Source organism: Trachemys scripta, chromosome 19, assembly GCF_013100865.1.
Source record: "Trachemys scripta elegans isolate TJP31775 chromosome 19, CAS_Tse_1.0, whole genome shotgun sequence".
Taxonomy (NCBI): domain Eukaryota; kingdom Metazoa; phylum Chordata; order Testudines; family Emydidae; genus Trachemys; species Trachemys scripta.
Genome location: NC_048316.1, coordinates 18,545,304 through 18,554,599, shown reverse-complemented (window position 1 = coordinate 18,554,599; position 9,296 = coordinate 18,545,304). Strand labels below are relative to the sequence as shown.

The following is a 9,296-nucleotide window of genomic DNA, read 5'->3' as shown; positions in this document are numbered from 1 at the left end:
GCAGCTGCCATGAGCTGCAGATTTGACCCGGCTGCCCCTCTGTCATGCCAGAGAGTGGCTAGGCCAAATCTGTGTGGTATTGCGACCCTGGGTGCCAGGTCACAACACCACTCACTCTAATTTGGCGTGGCTCCCGCTCCGTCATGAACAGTTGCCCTGGGCTAGGCGGAGGGGTGCAGCACCCTAACGCGCCAGATTGTCTTGAGTGGCCTCTGTCTGCCCCTCCGTGGATCAGCCCGTTATGAAACTGCGGGAGGGACTGGAGAATTCTCCCCAGCCCGTGGTCCGGAGGGAGATCCCCAGTGCACGAGCGGAGCTGGGGCTGGGCTTGGCGCCAAGGGCCAGATCCAGTGCCCACTGGAGGCAAAGGGCAGGCTCTCCGTGGATCGCGCCCTAGCTGAGCATGGGCCCCCCTCCTTGTGGAGAGCAGGCGGAACCCAGCTCTGGAAGGGGTCATCAGTGGTATGAGAAGAGTAAGATGCTAACCTGGGGCAGAGGCTGCTCGCTGCCCAGGCTCAGAGCTGGTTTCTGCACCAATCTGCTTGTTCAGGCTTCTGCCCTGAGCCATGCTTGGAGGCCTTCCTGGGGTGGGTGAATGGCTCTGCTGTGCTGCTCACTCGGACCTGCCTCCCCTTGACGGCTCTTTTTTGTAATCTTCCTGCAGAAACGCTAATGGACTCCACCACGGCGACGGCAGAGCTGGGCTGGACAGTGCATCCTCCCTCAGGGGTGAGTTCTGTTCTCCTCGGGACGTGGGCCCCTGCATCCATGGGATTTAAGGGACCAGTGGGGTAGGACCCAGATTGGGGCTGATAAACAATCCCAGATGTTACTGTTTACAAAAAGTGATTCACCGAAATAGGGCCAGGGCCAAAACCAAAACAAGCAGACGGCGCAAACCCCCCCCCCCCCCCATTCCTGAATTCTGAGATTTTGAAAATGTTTGATGTGGGGTAACATTTTAAAAAGCATCTGTGTGATTAGGAGCCGAATTCTCATTGGCTGTCAATCGGACTGAAACGCCTCCGGGGTTAAGTCCCTTTTGAAAACGGCAGTCGGGTGCTTTTGAAGCTGTAGCCCACTCGCCATAGTCGCTGGAACGCTCGGAGGGGGGTGGGAGATTCAGCAAATGCTTCATCACAAAATTTCCCAGGTATTTTTTTTTTCTTAATTGTCAAAATGTGAGAAATGTCAGTTATGCGGGTTGGAAAAGGCCAGGAACGCTGACCCCAAACGCGCCCGCTGCGGGCCCAGCGCCCGTCGTGAACTGGCTGAGATTAGCAAGTGAAGCTGGCCTGGCTTCTCTGTCTGGTCGGGGAGCAGCTAGACAGCTCAGCTCCTGGAAGTAGCGTGGCAGAGGGGTCCCGCCTTTGCCCTCGTCATAAGGGATAGTGGCATCTCCTCCTGGCAAGAAGTGCTGCGGTCCCAGGGAATTAGCACCGAGGAAGCCAGTCACTGTGGGTCAGATCTGCCAGTGGTGACGCCCTGTCCACTCGCAGCAATGGGAGCTTGCTGGAGGAAGTACTGAGTAACACTCAGTAACGGCCTGGGCACTTGGGGCTCTAAGTGGAGCGCAGTCCGAGGAAGTTCAGTGAGGTAATTTGGACTCTCCCTACACTTCGCTACAACCAGACCACTCTCATTGTGAGCCAGATCCCGGGGGCCTTACTCAGACAAACTCCATCCAACTTCTGGGCGGGGGGAGTCGGGCCTCGGGCCTGGCCTGGCGGTTGTGAAGGACACCAGAGAAGCGCTGGCTCTGTTCTGTGCTCTCCCATAACACAAAGATCCATTTGAAGAAATGAAGAGGAATACGGCGGCGCGGGTGAGCCTGCGGGGTTTGAGCACCGTGTTCCCTTGTCCCTGCCTGGCAGCAGGGAGCAGCCCATGCTCACTGCAGCTGACTCTCTGGGGCTGGGGCGAGGTGTTCTCAGCGGAGGGCCCTGGATTCTGGGCTGCGCAGACAGAGTTTGGTGACTGTGTGCGCGCTGTGAGACTCTATTCCGTCGGGTCTGTGGGGCTAAGCTGGCAGGCTCCAGGAGAAGTGTGACAGGCACACGGAGGCCAGGCTGTGTCTGCAGGGCAAGTGCAGAAGCTGTGCACCCGCCCCAGGGCTCACCATAGACACCAGGCCGGAGCATAGGTCCCTCGTCCATCTCCCCTGGCTTGGGGGAGGAGGAGTTTCCTGTCCTGTAGCAGCAGCAAACTACAACACCCCCATGTTGGCTGTTGGCTCAGCTGTCATGGCAGAGCACTTTGGAGGAGAGCTACGACTAAGGCTCATATTCCCACCTGCTCCTGCGTGCTCACCCCCAAGCAGTGTAAGGGGACTCCCCGGCTGGCGTGTCTAGCCCTGCCAAAGACTGGCACATGGTTTCTCAGCTGGACCAAAAGCCTCAATTGGAACCATTCAGCTCAGTGCAGAGGCTTGTGACAGGCAGTCAGGAAAGCACTGGGCTGTGACTCGGGAGAAGATCCAGGCTTGAGATGGTTGTTACTTAACCATCCCAGCTCCTGTGGCTGTGCTGAGGGCCAGAAACCCTGCCACGCCCAGACTGAATTCCCCTGCTGCAGGGCGGAAGGTCCTGGCGCTGACAGCAGGAAGCATGCTGGTGTGGTGCAAGGTGGGGCGACGTGTGTTCCATCTGCAGCACCGCCACAGACTGGGGAAAGGCGTGTCCCCTCTCGGCACCTCGGCTCCCGCCCCAGCCGCACTGCCCTGCCGCCTGTTGCGGGAGGTTGCCACGGAGGTGCTGTACCAGGGCACAGAGTTATTGCCCGGCATGCACTGCAGTCTCCCACCCGTCATGGCACTGACAGGGCTCTCTGAGGTGTTAGAACGGAGCCCTGACACTCCTTACTCTTCCTCCTCCCCTCCCAGCTCAGGAGGCGGGGGACCTGCCCTAGCGCCAGGGGCCTGGTTTGCAGCCACAGCTGGGGCGTCGCCAGGCCATTCCTCACTAGGGATTCTTTCTGAAGGAGCAGACAACCTGCACTCTGGGCTCTCCAGCCCCGCGTCCCCACAGCTCTGGGATCACCAGGGACTGGGGACGGCCTGGGGAACACAAGAGGCACAGAGAGCTTGGCAGAGCCCCACAGACGCAGGCCGCTTGGCTTCCTGCTGGCCTTTCGCCCTAACCTCACATGTTCGATCACAGGGGACCAGGCCAATACACACCGTGTCCGTGGGAGGGCACCGGGGCCGGTACATGCCCTGCCCGTGGGAGGGCACCGGGGCCGGTACGCGCCCTGCCCGTGGGAGGGGCTGGGGGACGGGGCCGGTACGCGCCCTGCCCGTGGGAGGGGCCGGGGGACGGGGCCGGTACGCGCCCTGCCCGTGGGAGGGGCCAGGGGACGGGGACGGGGCCGGTACGCGCCCTGCCCGTGGGAGGGGACGGGTACCGGGCCGGTACACACGGTGCACGTGAGGGGGACGGGGCCGGGGACCGGGCCGGTACACACCCTGCCCGTGGGAGGGCACGGGGCCGGGGACAGGTCCGGTACACTCCCCTGCAGAACCCACCTGTATTTGTTGTGATGTTTTGGTTGCTTTTCCGTGCTACTTGCCCCTGTAATTTGGTGCCACTGCCTTTGTAAGACAGTCATCTTCTGGAAGATCATGCTGGAAGAGCACTGTTTCATGCAGGGCAGGGAAGTTCCCGTCAATAGATTTTGTGTCTGACTGTTCATTTGCTTCCTCCTCATCCCTCCTGGCCACTCAGCATTGCTAACAGCCAGTGACCGAAATGTGGGGCAAAACCCGCTGCAGTTTTCCATTGCAATATAGATGATAGCGAGAAATAAAACAAGGTTCCCCCCCTGTCTGTCCAAAGGGTCTTCTGCTTTGTCCCTTGCAGATTTGTGGACAGTGCAATGAGGAAAATTGGAACCAGGTGAGGAATATGTGGCTGCCTTTACATGAGTGCCTCCGCTGGGTATTTATCCTAAACGTGCGCGGAGCAATCTCAGTGCCTAGCGCTGCAGGGCCTCAGGGTCTCTCGTGAGGCTTTTCACAGCCTGAAGGGCCAGGGCCGTAGTGCAGGTGTGCTCTGGCAGCTCTCTGAGAGTTAGCATTGAATTTCTGCTGGCGCTGGCGGTAAGCGGTGGAGGGGTCCGCTCTGGGAATGATGAGAGGCACCCTGGGAGCTCTGGCTAGTGCCTTGCGCTGGGTAAGGCAGTCCTGTTTGCAGGGAGGGCTTCTGCCCAACACATCAGGTTTCATGGCCGTGGGAAACTGTTTGGCTTCTCAGTGAGCAGGCTTATGGCTGCGCCATTCCAGCCGGCTGGGATTTGGTCACCAGTGCCTACCGGATTCCCCCTCTTGCCGCCCTCCAAGCGGAGTGTGCTGCTTAGCATTTCCAAAGACACTCGCTGCCTCCTGCTGCTCCCGGCTTGCAGCAGGAACCTGGCAGCCCTAGACACCGCTGCTTCCTGCTGCTACAGCCAAAGATGCTGGTTGCTGCCTGCACCGTGGGAAAGATGCTGGCTTTAGGTATTGTGGGAGGGGTGGGGCCAGCCCCAGATGCTGCACCTTCCCTGGCCTGGGCAAAGCCATGGGAGGAGCTCTGCTTTCTTGGGAAAGCTCCGTTGGTTGCTAAGCCTCCTCCCAGCCAGTGTCCCTATCGCATCTGGGCACACCACAAATGAACAACTCTTGTGCCTGGCCCTGCCCCTGCCTGCTGGGTAGCCATGCATTCCTGCTCCCGGGTGTGCTCCGCGCCATCTGTGCCGAAGGGAGACGTCCCCAGATGTTAACCGGTTTCTCCCCTGAGAAGGAGCCAGGAGCAGAAGAGGGGCAAAGGGCTTTATTTGGCAAGCACCTGGATTTGGGGCGTGTCCATTCGCTCTGTGGAAGGGAGACTCGCTTGCCTTCCACCTGGGCTCCATTGATTGCATGTTCAGCAGCAGCCTGGACATCAGCACTGGGGCTGAGTTTTGCCACATCCAGGGCAAAGAGAACCTTTCTTTTGCCCTGTCTGGCCATACTGGGCTCTGTGGGGGAGCGGGAGCCCCCACAGGGAGGCCACCCGCAGAGCCTGGGGAACATTGTCTGCAGTGCTCAGCTGTGTCAGATCAGTGCCTTTCCCAGCGCCCCACATGGCACGGAGCTGAGAGCCAGGCCTCCACTGCAGCATTGGGAACCAGAGGCTGGAGAGAGCTTGGAGAGGTTGGCAAACCAACCCTGCCAGGTGTGGAAGGCTCAGGGGACAGGGCAGGGTCAGTCTGGAGAAGAGGCAGCTATGGGAGATGTAATAATGGCCTTCAGGTCGGCCAGGAGACCTTCCGCAGCAGACAGGCTCAGCTATTGCCATTAGTCACCAGGACGGCACCGCAGCATGGGGATGAGCCTGCCACAGGGAAAGCCCAGGGAAATAGCAGGGGAAACATCCCAAATATGACTGCATAGGGAGGCAGTGGTGTCAGCTCCACCACCAAGGCAGGGAGCAGGTCCCAGCCCCGTGGGGGAGCTCTAGAAAGCACGTCGTTAGCCCTGCACCTGTGCCCTGAGCGATGGATCGAGTCAGTCACTAGGAGCCCTTCCCAGCCCCAGGGAGTGCATGTGTATTTCCTGGGTGTTATCTGGGTCCTGGGTCTCCTCTCACAGCCCCTGGAGTGAGCTGGGAGGTGGCTGGTTTGACGAGCACCCCAGCAGCTCTGCTGGCAGTTGGGGTCAGAGTTCCAGCAGCCAGTCTCTCCCCTTGAGAACATCCCGTGGAACCTGCTGGGCACAGAAAGTCTTGACAATCTGCCCCCGTGGCCTTGAAAACTAGGGACAAAGAACATCCAGGAAGTGTTTTTATGTGTGTCAGTGTAGCGTGTCACCCAGACTGACCTGGGGGCCCGTGGAAAGAGGGAGCAGGGGTACAGGGTGGTGAGGTCGGTGGGCAGTCAGTCTCGCTCGGGGTATTGCTGTAATTTATTTGTTACCATCATGCTGAGGACAGTCCTGGCCCAGGCCCTCATGGAGCCAGGGGCGGTATGAATGTAGAATACCAACAGGGTCCTCGGCTCAAAGAGCTGCCTGTCTAGATGAGCTTGGTGGGTTTAGGTGGGGGGCATGAGAGGTGGGGAGATTAGGGGAGAGGGGTAGGAAGCAGCCATAAAACAAGAGGGACCCTCCCGGTCACACATGCCAAATGTCTAGAGAGGTTGTTTTCCCTGTAGGTTTGTTCCATGTCTGATGTGAGGTGAGTTTGTGGCTCTCAGTCAGGGCAGTGGTCCTCAAACTGTGTGGGGCACATGGTGGGACTCATGCCAGCCCCCGCGGGGGGGGGGCAGGGAGGGAGCACCACCCAGTCCCGCTCTGTGCCCAGCACCACTCCGGCCCTGCCCCCAGCCGCAGCTGTGGCCCCTGCTCCGCTCCTAGCCTCTGGACGCAGCTTGTCTGCCGGCCCCCACTCTCGGTCCCTGCTCCTGGTTGCAGCTCTGTCCCCAGCCAGCTCCTAGCCGGGGTGTGTGTGTGGACGCATTCCATTACTGGGGGGGGGCGAGAGGAGAAGTTTGGGTGCTGTTGGGTAAGGGCTTAGTGCCCTCTGCACAGGCCCTGCCACCGCAGGGGCCCTGACTCCCTTCCTTGCTGGCAGTCTCAGGACAGAGGCTGAGGAGTGACTGAGCTCCCCGCTCCTCTCCGAGGGGCCCCTCGGCCTCAGCCACGTGCTCGCAGTGGGGGCAGCGTGGGGAAGCTTGGCTGCCCCACTGCTCATGCTGCTGCTGCTCGGCAGCCAACTGGACACTTTCCATTTCTTGGGCTGCTAATCAGCCCCTTCCACCAGTGCGGATGGCCCTGGCCTCTCAGCCAAGCTTCAGCCTGGAAAAGGATTTTACCTCCAAGTTAGGAACTCCTGAGGGATCAGGTTCCCGTGGAGCGTCTGCCCCGTTTGTAACCACGGTGGGACCAGTGGGAGTATCTGCGAAAGGCTTCGTGTAACTTTACTGTGAGGCTGGGCCGTTAACGGGCCTCTGCTGGAGAGGATCCCTGGGAAAGACGAGACCTGCTCGCAGATGGGATTCACGTCCCTGCCGCAGCCCCCCCACGCAGCCCCCAGAATGCCAGGCACACACACACCCCTTCCAGCTCTTGGGAACAGAGCAGGGTTCTGGGCCGCAAACCCTGGTCACAAACCAGAGCAGCTCCCTACAGACAAGGCGGAGGGCAGGCCTCAGCCCAGGGGCTAAGTGGTTAACTGGGGTTTCTGCTCCATTTCGGGCAGTGAAAGGAGCCCTGACAAGTAGCTTGGAGTGAATCGTTCTCCTTCAGCACCTTAACACGGGTCTAATCTGGGTGGCGAATGCCCTGAGTGATGTGTGTGAACCCTGCCCAGCCTGGCACTGAGAAGTCAAAACGCTAGTCCCTGTCTGGGCTGGATCTACACTGCCTAGCCCAGAGCTTTCCTCGGGTGCAGCGGGAGCAGCACGTCCCAGGGAGCCGTGCGAGCGCCCCAGGAATGCTAGCGCAGGGGCAGGGCAGCTTGGAAGGGGAGAGTGAGGGAGGTTCACCATCCTGACAAGGCCAAAGCCCAGGTGGGGGGCAGGTGGATGGCGGGCGTGGGGCGGGGTGGGATCTGTTTCAGCTTCCCAGATGATGGTCTCCCAGTCAGCGGAGAGCGAAGCTACAGCAAACAAAGGCCTGGCCCGGCTGGCCGTGCCCCTTGGAGGTGAGCAGTGCGGCCCCCTCTCCTCGTCAGGAATGGGACGCGCTCTGCGAGGCTCACGAGTTCTTGTCTCGGCAGAGTGGGGTGGAGGCCTGCTCTCGCCCACCCAGAGTTGTGCAGGCTGTTCAGGGAAGGCTGGGGTGTAATGGGGTGTAAGGTGCCCCCTGCCCCACCCTGGGTAGATCCTGCAAAGGCTCAGGCTGCCTTTCCTGGCAGAGCGGGGTGTGAGCGAGAAGGAAATACTGCACCGATACGCTAATGGCAAAGAGGGGCTGGTGGGGCAGCTCCTTCCTTTAGCAGAGCCCACCTCCTGGGGGCCCGGGGCCTCCAAAAACCTGTCCTTGTAACCCGCTGGGGGGTGTCTTCCAGGGTCCCCTCGGGGAGTCCCCAGAGGACAGGAGTCTGTGACAGCCCGAGCCAGGAAGCTTGGCTCTCTAGTTGTGTGCTGGCCAAGAGTGCAGCCATCACATGCTGCTCCTATTGGCTGCCCTGTTGGGCCAGGGATCAGTCGGGCTCTGGAGGGTCTCATGTCTTGGCTGCTGGTTGAGTCCAGCCCAGGCTGATGCCTTGTGTAAAATGAGCCGACAGATCTCAGGCTAGTTCCGGGCATCCCCGTTCTGTGAGGAGTGGTCCCACGTGGCACTAACGGAACCTTTCATGGAAGCAATGGGTCCCAGAACCCGAATTCCACGGTCGACCCCAGGCTTCAGGCCAAGCTTGTGGGCGGAGTGGGAGCTTGCACTGCGTCCGTGGTGTCTGCTCTGTGTGGAACAGAGGCCTTTGGGCTGCACGGTTCCTGCTGCTGCAGCACCTGGCACAGCGCAGGCACGTTCCCGCACTCAGCGTCAGAAAAGGAAAGTAGACGATGATGTTACAGCCCCAGTTTTCTCTCTGGACCATGCAGAGCGCAGTGCGGCGTTGGCCCCTACAACTCCGCATCATCCCATCTCGGGGTGGGGACAGGAGGCAGAGCTCCGGATGAGGTTATTCACCAGGCCCCCAGCACAGACAGGGAGATGCAGGGCTGAGACGGCATTTTACTTTGGAGAAAAAAATATGGAAACGCCCAGTAAATTCCCGAGACCTCTGCCTCCCTCGTAAAGGAGCGTTGAAAGGCACAATGGGAGTTTTGCCATTCACTGCCATGGAGCCAGGATTTCACCCCTGGAGTCTGACTCCATTGCCCTTCTTCGGGCCGTCAGTTGTACCAGTGCAATGGTGAACCGCTGCCATTCACTCCCTTTGCCCAGCTGTGAGTGACGGCTCCGGGGGAGGGTGATGGAGACTCTGGCTCTTCATGGGTTTCTTTGCGATTTACTTTTTAAAATCTCAAGTAACCCTTTCCCCTGTGACAGTGGAATGGGCCGGGAGGGGAGAGCCCTTCCACCAGAGCCCAGGCTGTGCTAGATACATGTAGGTACTTTAACGACCCTTGGAGAGTCTCCTCTGCCAGTCAGTGCACGTATCTCCCACTAACGCGAGTGGAAACCAAGAAACCACCCGGGAGAATAGAGCCCCTGGCCTGTGTGGTGGCTTTGTCCTGGCCCGGCAGTGGCAGGGTAGTGCACCACCATGTATCCTTCGGCTGCTCCCTCCTTCGCTGCATCAGCCATTCCCAGCACCGGCCTGCGTGGCGCATTAGAT

General features: G+C 59.9%; 1 protein-coding gene across 4 annotated transcripts in view; it reads left to right on the top strand.

Moving 5' to 3' along the window:
- Positions 1–666: 666 nt before the first annotated feature.
- EPHB2 (EPH receptor B2) overlaps positions 667–9,296 on the top strand; it is a 157,891-nt gene continuing 149,261 nt past the window's right edge. For 3 of the 4 annotated variants that reach the window (XM_034753261.1, XM_034753260.1, XM_034753259.1), the window contains exon 1: positions 667–729. In XM_034753261.1, coding sequence (XP_034609152.1) covers positions 673–729 — 57 coding nt within the window. In that variant the 5' untranslated portion in view covers positions 667–672. The remainder of the gene's footprint in view (positions 730–9,296) is intronic. The other variant, XM_034753258.1, reaches the window with a different exon arrangement.